The sequence below is a fragment of the Euleptes europaea genome, chromosome 13 (assembly GCF_029931775.1).
Source record: "Euleptes europaea isolate rEulEur1 chromosome 13, rEulEur1.hap1, whole genome shotgun sequence".
Lineage (NCBI taxonomy): Eukaryota > Metazoa > Chordata > Lepidosauria > Squamata > Sphaerodactylidae > Euleptes > Euleptes europaea.
Genome location: NC_079324.1, coordinates 61,888,882 through 61,909,851, shown reverse-complemented (window position 1 = coordinate 61,909,851; position 20,970 = coordinate 61,888,882). Strand labels below are relative to the sequence as shown.

The 20,970-nt window shown below is 45.2% G+C and overlaps 1 protein-coding gene across 1 annotated transcript; it reads left to right on the top strand.

Moving 5' to 3' along the window:
- Positions 1–2,444: 2,444 nt before the first annotated feature.
- On the top strand, positions 2,445–19,841 carry PPP1CC (protein phosphatase 1 catalytic subunit gamma). Its single transcript, XM_056859760.1, has 8 exons — positions 2,445–2,448; positions 3,065–3,127; positions 10,921–11,052; positions 12,005–12,235; positions 14,616–14,720; positions 17,601–17,824; positions 18,363–18,497; positions 19,625–19,841. The coding sequence occupies exons 2-8, from the start codon at positions 3,073–3,075 to the stop codon at positions 19,712–19,714; spliced, it is 972 nt and encodes a 323-aa protein (XP_056715738.1). The 5' UTR covers positions 2,445–2,448; positions 3,065–3,072; the 3' UTR covers positions 19,715–19,841.
- Positions 19,842–20,970: the final 1,129 nt, after the last annotated feature.

Below are 20,970 nucleotides of genomic sequence, written 5' to 3'. Positions count from 1 at the left end.
ACTTACATTTTCCCAAACGTTGGTTGTACATTTCTTGAAAAGAAAACAAAGACACAGAGCAGAGATGCTGCTGCCATGGGCATTTACAACTCTTCTGTTGTAGGAAGCTGGGTGGTCCCATTTTGTCATGGCAGGGAAGGTCCACAACTCCTGCTAGAGTATCTGCTTTGCACGCAGAAGGCTCAGTCCCTGGTATCTCCTATAAAGGAATCTTGGGTAGCTGGGGATGGGAAACACCTTGCTGTGCGTGAGTTCCTGGAGAGCTGCTGCCTATCACAGCTGACAGCACTGAGCTACAGTGAGATTGATATAACACGGTTTCATATATTTGAGAAGAAGGTCAGTGGTTGTTTCAGACTGTAGATCAGGTAAGGGTTGCCAGGTCCCTCTTTGCCACCGGTGGGAGGTTTTTGTGATAGAGTCTGAGGGACTTAAATGCCATAGAGTCCAATTGCCAAAGTGGCCATTTTCTCCAGGTGAACTGATCTCTATTGGCTGGAGATCAGTTGTAACAGCAGGAGATCTCTAGCTACTACTTGCAGGCTGGCAACCCTAAGATCAGGGTTCCCCAACATGGTGCCAGCCAGTCCTTCCCTTGGCACCCACCAAACATTTTAGAAAGTGGGAGGGGCCACTGTAAGGCAGGGCATGTTATTGTCTTCCCTCATTCACTAGAGGATGAAGACTGGTGTTGCTCCACCTTGTTCTGTATTGTTGCTATAGCTTTTTTTGCTAATGCAATAAAGGCTTAATGATGATGATGACTGGTAAGCCACTAGGCTTTCTTTAGTCAGAGTGCAGTTCCATTCCCCCTTAAGGATTTCCTTCTTTCCAGGAGGTATGAGGAGGGAAGTATTCTGATTGGCTCTACCTCCTGAGGAAGCTGTTTTCGGTTTGGCTCGGTTTCCTTTGGAAGCCATTTTGGGGTGGCACTAACCACTCCCTTGCAAAATCCCAAAGGTGTGCACAGCCTCAAAAGGTTTGGTGACCCCTGCTGTAGATGACCACCAGCATCTCCAGCAAAAGGATCCGAGTTAGCAGATGTGTGCCTTTCACTGCCTGAGATCTATCACTAGTCCGAGTAGACCATGGTGGACCATGAGTCTGAGTCAGTATAAGGCACGCTCGAAGGTTTCTGAGTTGTTTTGTAATCCCTGAAGATAGTTTCAGAGGGTAGCCTTGTTGGTCTGCAGTACAACTAGATTCCAGTATTTGACAAAGGGAGCTTTGTCTCTCAAAAGCTTATACCCTGAAAATCTTGTTGGTCTCTAAGGTGCTGCTGGACTCAAATCTAGCTGTTTGGTAATCCTGTTTGATTCAGTATTTCCTGGCTGTTTTAGCACAAAACTACAATGCAAGTTGTCTCTGGCAGTTGCCAAACCAGCTGATGACCCAGATCTCCCTGGTTTTGACTTGTTCTTCCAGACTTGCTTCAAGGTGAGCTGACGGTGCAGTTTTCTTGGGTGCATCATCCCGGCCACACCAGCCTGAACTCTTGTTCACTACCTCCGCCAGCCATAATAACATGTTATGGTGATGATGATTATATAACTGCTAGTATGAAGCATCCAGTCTGGGTACGTCAGAAGGCTTTTTGCCCTGCAGGAGGAAAAGACTGACTTCAGTGGAAGAGAAACAACCCCTTGACAATTAAGAGAGTAATCAGTATGCTAATTAAATGACATTCAGCCAAGAGATTATGACCAAAGGGGGGGGGCGCACATTCTTTCTCCCTGCCAAAGAAATTTATCAACACTCAGCTGATTTTTAATTGCTTTGGGTTTTTCATGGCTTCCCCATAACTTATTTCTACAATATCCAGATTTTTTAAAAAAAGTATAAGTCTGTAAGTGATGGGACAATTAAAGTATGATTTTCTTTGGCAAAACTGCATAGAATTTGAATTCTTGCCTTGGAGAAAGCAGCCTTGTCACAAGATGATCCATCTGTGAGTCTTTAAACAGCCACAGAATCTGATGTTATTTTGGTACCAAAAGCTAACACCACTAACTTTTCTGTGGAGCTGAATAAGCACAGTTCCCCATAGATCTTTCCTCCTCTTCTTCAAAGCATCCCTCCCGGAACCATCAACTTTTATTATTATTATTTTGACCTAACTTTGTTTTTTTTATTCAGAGCTGATATTGTATGGAAATAAAACTTGATTGACTGAGCACAATTCCTTTTAAACAAGGGGGGCTTTTCAATTGAAATGCCATGGGGTTAAACATTTGTTACCATTACTTGGGAGACCAACCCCTCTCCCCCAAGTCTCTCTCAAGTACAGAGAGATCCTTAATGTTTACATTTTTACACGCTCCAACTTTTGGAGGGCAATCCTGACGGACAGATGTCTTGTGCCCGAAAGCCCTCCCATTGAATAACGCCTAGGACGTACGTTAAAAACAAACAAAAAACAGGGGCGCTCTCTGCACATGCCCCGGCGCGCTCTTTTTCCTTCACAAATCTTATTGCTGAGAACCCGCCCACTGAAAAGAGTGGGGCTAATTCTTCCTTGATGTCTTTTAGAGCTTAAAATTAAAGTAGCAGCGCTCTCCTTTTCCTAGTTCTCCCCCTTCCCCGGGTTTCTATACCTGCTTCCCTCACGAGCCCCTCCCCCCCCCCGCCCCCGAGACTGAGGAGAAATCTAGTTCTTTCCCCTCGCGGAGGCGGAAGGATCTGCGCCGCTCGCAGCAACCGCCGCGCGCGCGCAAGAGGGAGAGAAAAGAGAGCGGCCGCTGCTGCTGCTGCGGCGGCGCGTGGCTGCCTCCTCAATCTTCCCGCTCTCGCTCGATAAAGAGTCCCCGCCCGCCGCCTCCTCCCGTATCCTTGCGCCAGGCTGAGGAGGAGGAGGCGGCCGCCGCCGCTGCTCCGTGAGGGAGGGGAGAGGCGGCCATTTTGTTCGGCGCTGCTGGTGCTGCTGCTGCCGGGGCTGTGGGTGTTCCTGCTGGGGCGGCCGAGCGGGGGAGAAGCCGGGACAGCGGGCAGCCGGCTCGGGAGCGGGGAGCCGCGCGCGGAGGTCCGGCGGGTGGGCTCGGCTCCCTCCTTCCCCTCCGCGGCCGCTGAGAGGCGATGGCGGATATTGACAAGCTCAACATCGACAGCATCATCCAACGGCTGCTGGAGGGTGAGGGGCGGCGAGTAGAGGGAGGCCGCGCGGGGGGGTGGGGCCCTGAGGAATTGGGGAGGGGGCCCGTCGAGTGGGGGGGGGTTAGTTGACGGAAGAGAGCCTTTGACGGCGGGGTGTGTGTTTCGGGATCAAAAGCATATCCCGATTTAAATTGGCACGCACAATTTTGGGCGCCGAGCCCCCTCCCCTAGAGGCTTTTCAGTGGGGCTGGGTTGAGATTTTTTTTTTTGGGGGGGGGAAGCTTAGGAGATCACGAAGTATTGAGTGCACTGGGCGGGGGAGGAAGACTTTCTAAGAGGGGTGGGGGGAGAAAAGCGCATTGGGGGGGGGGTCTTCAGATGCTCCTGGATGCGCATCCGTAACCTCATCCCCATATATGGATTTTTTTGGGAAAGGGAACCAATCGCCTAGGGGTGTCGTTGGCGGGCATCTTAGACTTTTGGGGGGGGGGAATTGAGAGCATTAGAGGTCAGAGTGGGGGGTGGAGTGAGGTTTGAGGGCTTCCTTTTTCTCTCACCCCCCCCCGTCTTGGTTGGGGAGTGGGTTTTGTGCAAACCCAGAGGATGGACTGGAGTGTCTTTGGGGAGTGGGTTTTGCAAACCAGAGGATGGACTGGAGTGTCTTTGGGGAGTGGGTTTTGCAAACCAGAGGATGGACTGGAGTGTCTGTCTTTGGGGAGTGGGTTTTGCAAACCAGAGGATGGACTGGAGTGTCTGTCTTTGGGGAGTGGGTTTTGCAAACCAGAGGATGGACTGGAGTGTCTTTGGGGAGTGGGTTTTGCAAACCAGAGGATGGACTGGAGTGTCTTTGGGGAGTGGGTTTTGCAAACCAGAGGATGGACTGGAGTGTCTTTGGGGAGTGGGTTTTGCAAACCAGAGGATGGACTGGAGTGTCTTTGGGGAGTGGGTTTTGCAAACCAGAGGATGGACTGGAGTGTCGGATTCCTTGGGGTGTGGAGGGGGGGTGTCTCTTGGTAGACTCTGCCTCGGGGGAGAAGGTTGTGGACCAGCACAGGCATTGGATGTGGGAGCTGTAGGCGCCTCTGCAGCCCCCCCCCCCCCCGCCCAGGAAGGAGGAAGGGTGGGTGGGGGGCGATGAACATGATTTAAGAGGGGTGTGGGGCTTGGCTGCTTCTGAAAAAAACAGTGCCCCAGTGGGTGTTGTGCATTTGAGCATGGTTAAGAGTGCAATCCACTGGCGGCTACCTAGCACAGAACCTTTTTCTAATTCCATAAGGGGTGGGGGACAGCGAAGGTAAGTTTTCTGTGAAAAGGTTCCTGTGGGAAGGAGAAGAGTGTGTGGAAGATGTTTGGGAAGGGGTGTGTGACAAGGGTGCCCCCCCCCAGCCTCCATTGTTAGTAAAACTTGTCTGTGTATCTGGAAGGTTTCAGTTCTCATCTTACCTGTCAGCCCAGTGTTGGCTTTGCCTTTGGGGGGCGGGGGTTGGGGGCAGGAACGGCCTGAAATGTCCATATCCAAGATGGAGGGTCCAGAGGTGCTTTGTTTGTGACAGAGTTGTCTTCCTGATGCCTGCCTTGATTTTGTGCAGAGTATACACATTTTCTTATTTTGGGGTCGACATGGGGAATCCTAGATTAGACATGCATGCAATAATTTATTCTGCTGTTTTTCTTGTAGTAAAAATATAGAAGTCTTGAAAAGTGTGAGTTGGTTCTCTTGAATTATTTTGCCCTCTTTCCTACAAAGGTAGAAGTCTTTCTCTAGAAAGAGAAATAAGTTGGCTAGCTTCCGTCCTGACTCTGTATGATTGCTGGCTTGGGGAATCATGGGGGTGTGAAAATGTTATTCACCCTCCTGTGCCTGTCTGTTATGGCCACTGTCTTTAAAAATAGGCTTCAGTTCTTCAGGCTGGAGTGAATTCTGCTTGCAAACAGATTATAGATTGAATCCAAGTATGACATCAATGTGAAGTGTGGATTATTCTAAAACATGACATTAGGTTGCACTGATGTCCTCCTAGCTTGAATATATTTGCCTGTCCTGGTGCTCGGGTAGTGTGTTTATATATCCAGTATGTCTTGTTCCATATATCTTGGGATACGCTTTTTTTTTTTCTCCAGTTCTGGGTCCAGAAGGCTGGCTGTAGGTTAAAGCTGCTCACTAATCTTGGTTGGGTGAAGCAGCTGATGATGGCAAATTCTTCTTGTGAGCAAGATCACATTTATCTGGAGATGGAGACTATACTAATCAAGCTTTGTCTGCATCCATCCAGGACTTATACTTGAATAGAATCAGTCAGGGAATTAACTTTTTTTTTTTTACTTGGTGCAAAGTAATCTACAACAATGTCTGAGCTTACGTACAAAAGCTGGGTACCCAAGGTTGGGTGAGCTTAAGTACAAGCCATATTCTTTTGCTGTATTCACTCTCATCTCTTTTCCCACTTTTTGTAAGATACTCTTTTAAAGTTCCTTTCTTTTGGCTTGCTGATGAAAGGAAAAGGAAGGGCAGCAGATAGGATTTGTGAATTCAGGATTGGCTAAAGCAGCTCAAAAACAAGCTGTTTCCAGTGTTCTGGTGTTAGGCTTTTTCTTACCTATCTAATAGATAGTTGAAACAGGTACGTTGTCATTTGTCTCCATTGCTTTAATGAGCTTAAATTTCAGATGCCAGCAACATGAAATCAGTGTAGATTGATTTTTAGTGTTAAATTCCCGTATAAATAAGCTTTGACTTGGCAGTGTAGGCATAACTTCAGGGGACAAATGTCACATGGTATAACACCTGCTAGAGATAATAGAAATCCAATGGTAGTTAATTCTACACTTGTATTCTTGTAATCTAAAAATGATGAATTGAGGGATCTTTTAAAAGGAGGTTTCACTTAGACTTGATTATCTGTACTTGGAAGTATTATAGCTTTTTTTTGCAAAAAGCATCTATTCCACACTGAAATCTTTCATACATAGATTCAATTAGCCACAAAAAATATTAATGATGTAAGGCACATCTCTGCCTTTGGTTGCCTTGCTTCTTGGACAGTTTTATTTCTCAGTTGCACATCCTATGCCTTGCTCTTCCCTGAAGAGCTTCAACTGGCTGACATGTGGCTCACAGTTGGTCTGTCTTGCACATCTCCCTTGATGTAGGCTCTCACATATCCACCACTATACTGCTGCTGAGGTTATCTGATGAGAACAGTATAATTGTTCAAAGCTCACAAAAGTACTAAAAATTCCTGTAACTAAGAAGACTTGAAAGTAAACTTAAATCTCCAAGTACCGTAACTGCCAATCTTGAAAATAACAGAAAGATCGCCTTCAGTAAGATCGCTGCTTGGACTAAGCGTACAAAGTAATTTTCCCACTGTAAAGAAGGGAGGGGACTGCTTTGCATTACTGGTCCAAGGACATTAGTTTATTCATGACTGAACTGGCATATCAGTCCAGTTCTCTCCCAAGTTCAAGTCTAATCCCTTTTATAAGCTGTAGTGTGCACAGTTAGTTGACTATCCAACAGCTGGCATGGCACACCACTGTTTTGTGTGTCTGTGAAGTCCTGCTAATGCTTGTTCAGTCCAAGGTCCTTGGAGGTTCCAAGCAGGTAGGAAAGCTTTACAAAGTCAGTTCCTTTCTGTAGGATTATAATGACCACAAGTACATGTGGGTGGACAGACTAGTCTGAATCATCTCTAAAAAAAACTTGCTGTTTTCAAGTTCTGGTGAGAGCTTTTTCAGGGAAAGACATCACCATACTGATCATAGTGTGGTGACATCTTTCAGTTTTTCTTAATCTGCTTTAGAAGATCAGCTAAACTTAATTTTTTTTAATTAGCCTGGGTACTAACCACAAATAGATGCTGATGCTATGCAGGGGATTATATATATATAATCCATCATGCACACATGTACCCATTCCAACTCCACTTTCCTTCTGTCTGTTTACTTTTTCTTCCAGGGTGCCTTTTGGAAGGCTGTGGCAATCCAAAATTCTATCTTTTTTAAAAATGTCTTCATATACAAACCACCTTTTGGGAGAACCCCCCCTCCAAATCAGATTGTCATACACATTGGGTTTGCAGGGCTGTCGATCGTAACCAGGGCTGGACTTGTTTTACAGATTTTTAAAGATAATTAGGGGAGCCATACTGCGTATTAGACAGAAGCTAAGTATTAAATAGTGTGTTTAGAGATGCTCTGTGTTTCTTGGACATTGTATTTCTCGCAAGAACTTGTCTCTTTAGCCACATTTGCAAGTGGTAGGAAACTCTAGCAATGACTTTTCTAGTGGGAGAAGATATACGTACACATCATTTTATTAGATGTCTGTCAATCATGTTATACAGAGTGCTTGCAATTTCCTACAAGCAGTGATATCTGTGTATGAAATGCATGGTGATGACCCCCTTAACAGCACTGGTAAGCATAAGAAGACTGCAGCAAGCAAAGATTACTTGTTTATATATGGTAGTTCCCCAGATCCCCGCCTGCTGTGTAAATATTTACGTGACCTGTGAGATCAGCTGATGCAGTTTATTTCCCATATTATATGCAGCATTTCTGCAAGTGCACTTGAGGCATTTTACAGTTTGCAATGTACTTCAAGACATGGTACAAGAGGAAAATAAGCATATCCAGGTACCAACTCTTACATCATGGTTATATAGTGTTCAGGTGGAATGGCCCCTGCAGGAGTCAGTTCTTGGAGCCAAAGGCAGTCCCAGCCAAGCCAACAGGAGGATCACTTCCTCCTGATGCAGCAGTCACTTCTTGTTTGCAGATGTTGGGTTACCAGAGGTGCAGGGTGGAGCTTCTTCTGCTGTGGCACCCACCTGTTAGAACTTTTTTCTATCTTCAAGTTTTTTCTCAGGGTGAACTCAAACATACAAATGCTGCATGCCCAAAGTACTGTATTCCACATCAGTGCTACCAATTGATTCTCTTGAATGTATGAGCTGAGTTAAACACCTGTGGTTCCTTAGCAATAATCATTTAATACATGTTGTGCTCACCTACTTTCATTAGGTTAATGTGTAGGTTTTCTGAATTTGCTCTCTTCAGATGGGATTCAGCGTTACTGGACACTCACTTCTGACTCTGTATCCATCAGAGTTAGACCGCTGCATCAATTTGCAGACTGTCTAACATTTTGCTGTGTTGGGGAGGGGGTGTCTTGTGTGTGATCCAGGTCACTCTTCCAGGAGGCTGTTTTCTCAGCTCCTGGCTACTCAGACCTTGCTGCATGTGGAAGATCAGAGTGAGAGCTGAAGCCGTGGCTGATGCCTTAGTTCAGTATCATTTGTGAATAAAGTCTTGCCTTCAAGCTTTTAATTGCCCTTTAAAATATTACTTCAGTGCATCGTGTCTAATAACTGGTAAAAGGCTTAATATGTTTCCTGTCTGCAGTGGCTGTAAATGTGGCAGTGTGCTTCAGTTAATTGTTTAAAAGCAAAGGTTAAATAACTTAATTTTGTGCTATTGACTTTTATAACACAATAATCTTGTATCATGTTCTATTAAACTTCTGTGTTGCTGCTAGACACTTGGCATTTCAGGTCATTTGCTTGTGAGCTTAGGAGGTGAGTTGGGGGGAAATTGTGCTTTGGAAGATGAATTCATGCACACTTACACGATGGGGGGGAGAAAGCTTATATGGTTTATGCTTCATTACTTGTGCTAAGCATTTTAGCTGAACCCTCAGTCTAGTGGTACTGGTAATATCATCAATGATTCTATCACCACTGACAGTAAAGAATAATTGACCCATGGGTTGCCCAGGCTACAACCTTTGCACCATGGCTTATCTACTGGAAACTGCCAGCATTCATCTGATACTGATCTTCAAAGAAAACCTTCTTTTAAAAATGCAATCCTTGAGCCATTCAAAGCTGCCGGCACAGGTGGCTTCTGCTTGCTGTATAGGACATCAGTGCACAGTGGTAGCTAGACTGAACTATGGCAGTAGCGCATGCTGCTTCCTATACAACATGCTTAGATATATTGGAGAAAGGGCTGCTGAAGCTCATAAACAAGAGGCCATGGACATGGCTGATGGAGCTTCCTGGCCTGCAGGATTAACTGATATGTAGCTTTACGGGAAATCTAAGAAATTAAAAGCATGCTTTACTGCAGGCTTGGTTTGAAAGCCGCAAGGCTTCCAGAGTTCTTTGGGCTTTTGTTTTCTGGTGTGAAGGTGCCACAGAACCCCCTTCATGGCAGTGGTTGCTGTTTCTGGTAGCTTTTATGTAGATAACCCAAATAGTGTCTGGTTGGCTACTTTAAACCATGTGCATCATGGAACCGTATGCATAGCTCTCGGCTGAATGCCTCTGGGGAGCTGTCCACAGGCTTAGCTCAGGGTGAGACCATCATTGCATACTGCTGTGTTCTAACATAACATACCTGCCTCTTTGAGCAACTCCAGTCAGTGGCAGTTCTCCATCTTGCCCCAACCCATCAGGGGGAGCAAGGTCTTGCATCCCTACAATATCCATTTTGGGTAATGAGCTCTAAAAAAATGCTGATTTTTTTAAAGCGGTGGGATTGTAATAAGCTGTGAGGCACCCAGAGGTATCAGCTTGCTGGAAAACTGTCACCCGTGTGTTGGGATAGAACTGTGCTCAAAACAGCAATTCTTGTGTCTCTATCCCAGCATGTATCATCCTGCTAGCATAAAATACTTTGTGTGCTGGCACAGCTTGTCCTAAGTGGTTATTTTATAGATCAGCAGATTTCAGGATTGAGCCACAATTCTGACAGGCAAACAGCCTTCCAGTTTCCTTCTGATTACTCTCCCCCTGTAGGTCTGAGTTCTGATTTGATACTCTGTTGCCCAAGTGATTTTAATTTTTGTGGCACGGTGTCCTCACCGTACTCTGAGAGCTGAGACATTCTTAGATTTGGCCCTTTAAGAACTGTAATTATCACACTAGTGGTAGCAATTTAAATCTGCCCTCTCTGGGAAATGACACACTTGAGCTAAATTTACAGGTGAGCTGTATAAGGTTGGAAGCTGATGGTCAGGGCTCCTTGGCATTCCTGTGTTTTGGCAGCAAGGGCAAAAAGGATTGATATTTATGTGTAGCATTCATCTAAATATGACTGAACGGGCGGTATCTGTCATACATGGGATTTTAAGGGGTTTTTGTGTTGCTGAAACCTAGCAAATGTGATAGACATGTTGTAGATCAGCAGTCTTCAACTGTGAGTCCGAAATCTCAGGTGGGTCACAGAGCCCTACTTGCTTGGCTGTGAGCTGTTATACAGCAGCCCTCCTCCCCCCCTCTTTTGGAAGGATCTGCTGCTGCAGTCTGGTGTGAAGATAGGTGGCAGGGTGAAAAGAATCCTACCGTGGCTCTGATCTTTGGCTTCTTCTTTGCTGTGGTACACCACCTTGTGTTGGTTGATGTTTCCTGTCCCTAGTTCTTTTGGCCTATTGTCCACACCATAGCCTTGGCACAGAGGAAGTCATAACTCTGGCTTCCCTTCTGGTCATGTGCCTTCTTTCACTTCTTTTTGCACCTCAGTGTTTAGTGGGTCCTGGGTTTGGATAAAGTTAAAGACCGCTAGTGTGCCATAACCTTTGTAACTGAGACATGTGCTGGTGAGGTGTATTGCAGGCAAATGGGATTAAAGTGGAATTAGTATTCTAGTGCTGAAAACTTCCTATTTAAGTCATTATAAGTAACCTGCCCTTCAGTCATCTCTAAATTCCTATGTTGGGCATCTGTAACCATTCTGTTGTATGTATTATTGTTTTGGAACTCAGTGTTTCTGTCACTGGTTTTTAAGCACTAGGTTTTAAAGTAAACACTTTTTTTCTTTTCACAGTGAGAGGATCAAAACCAGGTAAAAATGTCCAACTTCAAGAGAATGAAATAAGAGGATTGTGCTTGAAATCTCGAGAGATCTTCCTGAGTCAGCCCATTCTTTTAGAACTTGAAGCACCACTTAAAATATGTGGTAAGCATTGAGCCTGGCTGTCTACAAATTATGCTTTTCAGTGAATTGATAATTACTTGGCAAAATGTCTTGGGTAGTAGCTTCAGCTGATGCCATCTCCTCTGTGAAGATGGGAATCCCATTGAAACATGGCTGTCGAAACACACTACCGGTCTATCCTATGCAAGTCAATGCATAAGGGCAAAACTAGACCCACAATGCGATGTAGAAAGGAGGTGTTGGAAATAAGAGGGCATCCCAGAAAGAGAGAAGCCTAATCTTAGGCCAGTCTTAATTATCATCTCAGGGTCTGGTGCTGATTCTGCATTTGGAACAGTAGAAAGCAGAACAAATGGGAGGAGAAAAATTACGTCATAGGTGACTGGTTTCAAAATCTGATGAAAAGGGGATGGTTTTTGTGGAACAGTGACACAGATCATATGGTTGCCCTAAGAAAACTTGGTTTACCCGAGGTAAGAAATCCAAGTTCAACATTGGTAATTGCCATTGCCTTTGATCCACTACAAATTATTTTACTGCCCTAAATTCACCATTGTAAAATTGGCACAATGGGCAGTAACCCCTTTCACAAAAGAATGTGATGTTCAGTGCAAAAAGATTTAAGTAGTTTCTGAGAAGGAACAGGCCTTAAAGCCTGAACTAAAACTGCAAGTGAAATTCCCTCTTGAAGCCAACTTTGCTTTTAGGATTTGATTTGTGGTGTTTCTGGTTTGAAAGGTCACAATATTCCGAAGTCTTGTGTAGTCTCTGGCACCACTTACTAGGAAAAGTGTTCTGCAAAAAATACACTAAACAAAATAGAAGAAGCTTATAGGACATTTGCTGATACCATTTAATTTTCTGAAAGCTGCTGTTTCCTGTATTCTGCAAATCAAGTATATAAGTACCTGTTGTATCTGTTTTGCTTAAATGAGGCTGACACAAAAATGGCTCTCGTTTCCCCCCTCCAAAGGTGACATCCATGGACAATACTATGACTTACTTCGACTCTTTGAATATGGAGGCTTCCCACCAGAAAGCAACTATCTCTTCCTTGGTGACTATGTTGATAGAGGGAAGCAGTCTTTAGAAACCATTTGCCTCTTACTGGCTTACAAGATAAAATATCCAGAGAATTTTTTCCTCCTTAGAGGGAACCATGAATGTGCCAGCATTAATAGAATTTATGGCTTCTATGATGAATGTAAGTACTTCTGGGGTGTCTTGGGGCCTTGGGAAAGGGTGATTAAGGGCAAACTGTGTGCTCGGCTTACTACAAAATAATTTCCAGGCCTCCAGCTTTGGCAATGAGCTAAGTATTAATGGTCATTCTGAATTCCATACCTGAGAAGATTCTTGGCTGATTTGGGCAGGTGGTAGTATCAGTGTTCTTCTTGGGCACTCTTTGGAGTATAGAGGCGCACATTCAGTGGCTTAGTACTTTAGTCCCCATCTAGTTGCTTCTCTGCCAGGCTCCACTTATGTATCAACCTCGTATTTCTAAAATGTTCAGTTTGTGTTTTGCAAATACGAAGCTGGACTCTTCCTTCCTTCTTTACACAGCAGTTGCGCATGATGAGATGTGTAATGGCTTGGGGCAGTGTGTGATCTTTCTGCTTCCTGTTGCTTTACTTGTCTGAATTTGCTGCTGATCAGTTCCTGGCTGTGTGTCATTAGGTGACGTAGATCTCTGACTTCAAAATATATTTGTTTCAGTTTTTGGTAAGAATCTGAGCCAAGAATTCAGGGTTTGCTGTGGCCCAAGGCTGGTGTTGCTTGCTTCTAGTTAGTGAAGAGCGCAATTAAGTCAACTGGCTTAAAAACTCACTTGTCTCATACCATAAGCTAAGTCCAAGTTTCATATTGGGGTGGGGGATTCACTGTTTTCCACAGCATTAGAATTCAAATCCAGCATTTTACTTTCTGAAGATATTTTTTAGGACTGATCTCTGTGGACATTGATTTTCCAGGGAAAATTGGGATGGGGGGTTAACTGTGTTTGTCTTTAAAATGCTGCAAGTTTTTATATAGCATGAGGTTTCATCAGATGTGTGTGTTGGGTCCTTATGAGTTGTGAACAGCAGGGTCCAAAGGGCTATGAATTGCAGCGAATACAAGGTGGGATGTAGTTGAGTAAAAACTCAAATGTAATGAAGAGAAGTACAGAGACCATTCACAACAGAAGTAATTGGTGATGACACAATTTCCCAACTTTTGTTAACATAGTTAACCCCCTGAAAAATACGTTTTGACTGGGTTGCATTGCCTCTTGTGTTAATATCGAGCTGCTTTTTGAGGCCTCGGATCAGTGAAAGAATTGCAAGCAAAGACCCTCATAACTGGAATCCGTTGTGGGCCTTAATGTGGAGGGTGATTAAACCACCACCAAGTGACAGCCCTGACCTGGATATCCCAAGCTAGCCTGATCTCATTAGATCTCGGAAACTAAGCAGGGTCAGCTCTGGTGAATATTTGAATGGGAGACCACCAAGGCAGTCCAAGGTTGCTACACAGAGGCAGGTGATGGCAAACCACCTCTGTTTGTCTCTTACCTTGAAAACCCTACGGGGGTCACCATAAGTTGACTGTGACTTGGTGGCACTTCACACACACAAGCTACAGCACCTTTCTTCTTGCAGCCTTACAGTGTAGAGATGGCTGCAGTTCATTTTGTGGTACTTCTAAATGGTCAGGACTCTTATAACACTCTGTGTGGCTTCCTAAGAAAGTAACTAGTGTCTTGCCAAAAAATCTTGGTAAGATGCTGTACAGCATTTGACTTCTCTTTTGTGTTCTCACCCTCCCATACTTGCTTAAGTTTGTGGTAGATCCAGCTTGTATTTGTTGGTGGCTGCTCATGCTTTCTTATAAGTAAATTGCCTGCTATATTGGAAAGGAATGCTGCTAGGAACTTAAGAACCCTCCTATCCTCTTTGGTATTACTTCCAGCAGTGGCCAGCCAAATGCCTGCAAACAGCCAAGCACCTGGTACTTAGAGGTGTACTGCCTCTGAATATGGAGGTTCCATTCAGCCTCTGTGATTAAAACAAATCTGCTAAAGCTAATGGCTACCTTGTGGCAGTGAATTGCGCAAATTGGTATTGCTTTCTGTCTGTTCTGAACCTATGGCTAATGTTGTTGGATGTGGTACCGTTGTGGTCATTATAGGAGAGAAATTTTTCCCTCTGAGATTGGTGCTGCCCTCTGAAAGAAGTTATCCATTCCTGGGTTGAGATAATAAGCTGTACTCCATATGATCAAATTGTGGTCTGTGTGGACCAAGAAGCCGTTGTTCAGTCAAAGAAAAATTCCTAGTTAGCTTCTAGGTCCCCTCTCCAAGTGTCACTGTCTACCACGATTATGAATGCAGCATCTCTAGAGAGGAGTTGGATCATGAGGCATCTGGTCTTGTGCCATTTGGGGTTAAAGCTAGAAGGCCATGGTTGTTTCACTAATGCCTAAGCTACACCTAGGAGCAAGGTATGTTTCTTCCTTCTCACCCTCAGACCACTTGTTCCTATCCCCTTATATTTTCCTGTGCCATTGTTTTAAGTAAGTTCACACAGTGAAATATGTTTTCCTAGGTAAAAGAAGATACAATATAAAGCTGTGGAAAACCTTCACAGATTGCTTTAACTGCCTACCAATTGCAGCCATTGTGGATGAGAAAATATTTTGCTGCCATGGAGGTAAGTGGTTGTGCGGGTCTAAAGCGAGGATGGCGCAGTCATTTTGGGGAAGCTTGCCTTTTCTGGTGTTTTTTCTGCACCATAGACTGCTTGAAGGCCCGCAAGCACGGGGGGGGGGGGAGGTGCCGAGTCCAGAGCTGATGTCGCCTCTCTCCTGTCTTCTTCCCCCTCCCTCCCCCCTTAGAGGAGAGATGAATTGTGTAGCCTGGACTTCCCAGCTCTGATGACTTCTTGCAGCTACAGTGACAATAGTGCTTGGTAAAATGGCTTCCCTCCTGAAGGCCCGGCATGGGCTCTTCCTTGCAGTAGCTGGAAGTGGCTTTGTCTTCTTGTGTGAACTGGATATGCTGCCATACAGAAATTCCCTGCATGTGGAAAGCTAGCATGGCAGGGGAAGGCTAGACTAGAACTCCTTTCCCTATTGTGTTTAGTTTTCAATGAGCAGAGAAGTATTTCTGTATGGTGCAGTATTCATTTCCTGAAGCCGCCACCTGCAGTATGGAGCAGCCCAGGCACAAATCTGCCCCTTGGTGAGAACTAGAGCCTCTGTTGATCGTGTTTTAATTTGGTAGCTGTCTAAATTCCTCCACTGAAATTAGATGGTGGAAACTGGTAATCTGTGTCTTGCTTGCAGATAATTACAGGTTATTTAGACAGTTCCCAGTACCATATTGTATAAATACTTACGTTCCAGTAACTTAGCATCTCCCGACCCATTTTGAATTTTAATATTTGGTCTTGCCATTCCTAGACTATAATCTAAGCAGCTGTAAAGTTTTTACTTGGACACAACATCCAGCTTCCTGTGCTGGAGGCATTGAGTGGGAGGGTACAGCTGAAGAGAACAAACTATTATGGCCTTCCAGAGTGTGTAGGTCACTTCTCTCTAATTTGAGGCAGCTGATTCAAACCAGCTAGATGTCCTAGTTCTGAGCAGCTAGACTGTCATGGTGACTGACCACCCTGATGAACAGCTTGCTCTCGAGATGGTAGGAGAAAAGAGGTTAATGTAAGCCTGTAACCTTCTGAATGCTCCCTGTGCTCAGAGGGACTGGGAAAGGGTCAAAGCAGGCAAGGACTTAGCTATGCTGAGCTCAGCTGTGCAGGATGAATGAATCGTGGACTCATTTGAACCCATCGCGTTAACCAGTCCATGAGGTTTTTCCTGCCCAAATATCACTGTGCTGATCGCATGTGGCATGTCAGTTGTCTGAAAATCACTCCTCATAACTCTACAAAGACTTCCCTTACCTAGTAGTAAGAAGAGCCCTGATAGAGTAGACAAAGGGACCAGTTAGTCTAGCATCAGATTTCCAAGAGTGGAGCTCCCTAATTTCCGTGTGTATCTCTACTGTCCGGTATTACTGCCTCTGAACATGGAAGTCTCATATGGCTAATGGGCGTTGGTAGATCTGTTGTTCATAAATGCATAAACCTTTTTAAAGTCAGTGATGTTAGTGGCCACCACCACAACTTGTGGCAGAGTGTTCCATATGTTCTTTGTGTAAAGTGGAAATTTTCCTGCCCAGTAACAGCCGCTGAACACCTTAATAGGGTGGCCCTGGGTTCTAACAGTGGGGTGAGGACAGTCTCTCTCCATGCCTTGCATAAGCCTGTGTCATGTCCCCTTTGCTGAACTACAAATCCTCAAACTCTTTTAATTTTTCGTTTTAGGGAAGATGCTTCAACCTCTTTATTTGTCTAGTACATTAGATCAGTTTTTGCTTCCATTATCTACTCGAGAGTTTGCACTCCTCTTATTTTCCTCATTTAGGCTGCTGTTCACTGTGGAAAGTTTCGCATTTATGACTTTCTCAGTTCTACTCATCAACCACACCAGCATTTTCTAGAGCAGGGCTTCTTAATTTTTTTCCATTTGTGACCCCTTTTCACCCAAGAAATTTTTACACGACCCCAGGTATAAAGGTATATAAAATAGATATACAAACCAAACATTTATTTTAAAACAATTCTTTGGTATACATATAATTTTACCATTTACTGTTGCCAAATTTTTCGCGACCCCCACCTTTAGTTATGCGACTCCATATGGGATCGCAACCCATAGTTTAAGAAGCTTTGCTCTACAGCTGGCTCGGGTCGCTCCTAATCTGTGGCGTGTGTTTTCTGACCATCTGTAATTGTGGTTCTGTTTAGCCTCAAGGCTTCCCAACAAAGTTTGCCCCGTCTCTCCCTCTCCTCTCGGGTTTTAGGTGGCCTCACTTTTAAGTGATGTCACTGCTGAGATACTTTGTCTCTGGAAATTAAATGTGATCATTTCAGACTTCCTGCCAGACCTTGAGCTCCACTCAGCATTGGGTCACAGGCTGCTGCCTGCCTCCTGGTCAGCTCCATGGTGAATTTGCTTGCCACAGGGGATCCAGGCAGGTGGCTACTTAAAACCTGACCTAAACATGCTAGTTGGTTGAAGCAGCCTGGTGACACTTGGAGGGTCTTGCATCTCCATGCTGTGTTGCCTAAAGCGGAAGAGCACAGAGGACACTGCCAGTCTGTGGCTGTCTGCTGCCTGGCAACAGAGGTGCTTGTTGACTCTGCGGGTGGGCCCTGCCTCCAGCCCTTCTGTGTTCAGGTGCAGGGGCTACAGAGGTCGATAAGTAATCCCCTACAGGGAAGCCAATCCTGCTGGTGCTGTGCAGATACTGCTGAGCCTTGGTCTTTGGCATGATAGTCTGGTCATTAATCTTGCTCGGTCAGGATGGCTGCTGCTTCTCTCTTTAAAGAGCATGCATTAGGCTACTAGTTGACATGAAACCGTCAAAGCTGCCATATTGCTGCAAAATACCATACTGTTTCTTGCCCACGCCCCGTGTAAAATATCTGCACAAAATGCCAACTGGCTCCTTCTCAATCCCCCAACAGGCCTGTCACCAGATCTCCAGTCAATGGAACAGATTCGACGAATTATGCGCCCCACTGATGTGCCGGATCAGGGCCTCCTTTGTGATCTGCTGTGGTCTGACCCTGACAAGGATGTCTTGGGATGGGGTGAAAATGACAGAGGCGTCTCTTTCACATTTGGTGCTGAAGTGGTTGCGAAGTTCCTTCACAAACATGATTTGGATCTCATATGCAGAGCTCACCAGGTAGTCCATGTACTGAGAACCCGCCCTGTCGAGGGTGCCCCTGGTGGGAACCCCCTAGGACCCACAACACAGGGAGGGGGTCTGTTCCATGTGGTCCGCTTGGGTTGGAACATCTGGTTTGCTTTAGTAAGTTTAGCACATGGACATCTGGCCTTGGTACCTTGAATTGTGAATGAAATTTGTCATTGTCAGATTAGAAAGGGTGTGTGGTTTGATGGCTGACATAATGGGGGGTGGGGGGTTCCAGCGCTGCTTGTGTGGGCTTGGAAGTGGCTGTCAGTGGTTTGCTCTAGGGTGCTCATCTGTGGTCCACATATGTGTCACTCCTACAAGCTGCCTGAGAAAGGCCCTGGATAAAACGGAACGTCTTGCTGAAAGCTACATGATAAAAACAACTGGTGAGGTTTGAACCAGGGGCCTCCGAGTCCCGACATTAGAGCAGTCAAAGTGATGGTTGTTGGCTGTTTCTGGTTCCTGCTCTCTTCATTCTCTTCCATTTCCCCACTCCAAAAGCTAACAGAACCCTTTTGCTTTATAGGTGGTTGAAGATGGGTATGAGTTCTTTGCAAAGAGGCAGCTGGTGACTCTGTTTTCTGCCCCCAATTACTGTGGGGAGTTTGACAATGCAGGCGCCATGATGAGCGTGGATGAGACTCTGATGTGTTCCTTTCAGGTATGAGATGGCTGTGGGTGGGGCACCTTGTTGCTCTCTCTTCTTCAGAACTGGCTGGTCTTCCTTATTCTAAAGCTGCTGAACCGTCAGCCCTAGCTAGGCTCTTTGGAAATGCATTCCACTTTATTTATATGATTTATTCACGTAATACCTGGCCTTTCTCCTCAGTGGGAGACCCAAAGCAGCTTATATCATTCTCCTCTCCTGCTATCCTGTGAAGTAGGTCAGGCTGAGAGTGTGTGTGACTGGCCCAAGGTCATCCAGCTCTCTTCCCTGATAGACACACCAGTTTGCAATGGAGGAGAGCCGTTTTAATCTGTCCACCTTGAATTGCCCTAAGAGTGACGCCTCATTTAAAATGGGTGATCTGAAAGGAGATGTCAAATATTACAACCTTTGGGAAAATTCGTCAAGCTGGGGAGGGGCCATGGCTCAGTGGTAGAGCATCTGCTTGCAGAAGATCCCAGGTTCAATCCCCGGCATCTCCAGTTAAAGGGACTAGGCAAATAGGTGATGTGAAAGACCTCTGCCTGAGACCCTGGAGAGCCGCTGCCAGTCTGAGCAGACAATACTGACTGATGGACCAAGGGTCTGATTCAGTGAAGGCAGCTTCATGTGTTCATCCAGGCTACTGCTGATCTTTTGAAGCCCTAAAAGGAATGGGTGCAGGGTACCGCTGCATACTTGTTGCATTGAGGTGGTTTGGTGGGGTCCTGCTCCAGCTGGCTCTCCACTAGTGCGAGGTTGACTTCCTGTGTGTGGCACCTTGCCTGATGTGTGCTCTTCCCGAGGATGCCTGTATAGCTCCTTCCCAGTCAGCCTTTAAGAAACCATATAAGACCTTCCTGTTCTGTTAGGCCTTTGGGGGTAGTTCTGAGTTTTTCCACACTGCCGTCCCAAAGATGCTATGGGTGGGCTGTGAATGTGCAACTTTGATCTTCTGAAAACCTCTTTGCGGTTTTGTGTTTTCAAGTTGTAAGCCACTGTGGCATGCAGGCGGTGCATGATTTAAATGCATCTGGGAGCTGCTATCTCTCCGTCTCAGGCACTAGCTTTGATGCTGACCAGTCTTTTTAGCCGTGCTTGCTGGGAGCACCTTTGCTAAACAAGTGTTTTTCTTGTTCCAGATCTTGAAGCCTGCCGAGAAGAAGAAGCCCAACGCTAGCCGGCCCGTAACGCCACCCAGGGGTATGATCACAAAACAAGCAAAGAAATAATTATCGTGGCTACTGCCTAGTTGGGACTTGTATTATAGTATATAATCTCCATTTTTTTAAAAGAAATACGGTAACCTGTATCGGTCAGCTTGCTAAAACTAGATTAAAGTGTTTTGTGTTTTTGTTTTTTTGTTTTTCATTTTTGATGGATGGCATTTGCTGGTTGTAACAGCAAATGAGACTTTCTCCCTTCTCAAGAAGAGTTTTAAGAATTCTGTGTTCCTTTGGAGAGAGGCCCCCCCCTTCCCAAGCACCCACCCACCCATCCTTGGTGTTCCAGCTGTGCCCAACGCAGCAACATCTCCTGTCATTCCGGGCACTGTACACCTCGAACCCCTCGTACAGACCTGGTGGGGGTGGGGGGTGCCTGCGTTTCTTTTAGGACCTAAAGAGGCACTATAGCGTGCCACTGAGCTAGGAAACTTGTTACTGTCAAACTACATACTGTTTATCCAAAACCACTGTGAACGTCTTTAAAACCGTTTAAGCAAAATAAAGGGATTGCTTTTTTTTCTTGTCATGTACCTGCGAGTGACGTTGCTGTCAGCATTTTTTGAAAACCACTCTCGACCTTTTGCCAGTCTCACTGGTGTGTGTACATAATATTTTAATTCAGGCACACTTTTTCCTTTTCTCCGTATACTTCGAAAAAAAGATATTAAAGCCATTATTTTAAAGGTTTTGTCTTGTCTTTTCATGAAGCCAAAGTGTGAAGGGGGAACGTGGCGTTGGCGCTGTCTTAAGTCAGGTTTTTTCCCCTTGCAGATCAAAGGAAGACTTGAACTAGGAAAAAAAGTAATGTTCTGTATCAGCCGGGGTGCAGGATTAAAGCATTTCGATACACTTCCCCAAATTCAGTGTTGAAGGCGTGCTACTGTAGCCAGTTCAGAAAGCGGGAGCCTGTGGAGAGCTGCTCAGAGACTTGCCTGAGAATTAGAATTACATTAGGAGGGTTTGTTTGTTTTTTCTCTTGTGCACCCGAAGACGTGCTCGGCAAAGTTTAGAAAGGAACCAACTGCAACAGTGAACACTCTCTGTTCACCTGTTCCCATGAATCTCACAGGATCCTGTTTGTTTGTTTTTAAAAACTGTAATCTTTTTGAACAGATGACAGTGTACAATACTTTGTGGTAAATGCTTATTAAACAAACTTGTTAAATCTTCTCGGTCTCAGTTTTATCAGCACCCCACCCTGTGCAGAGAGGAATGTAATCCTTAAAGGGATGGTGGCCCCCTGAAGGGAAGGTGGCCCCCTG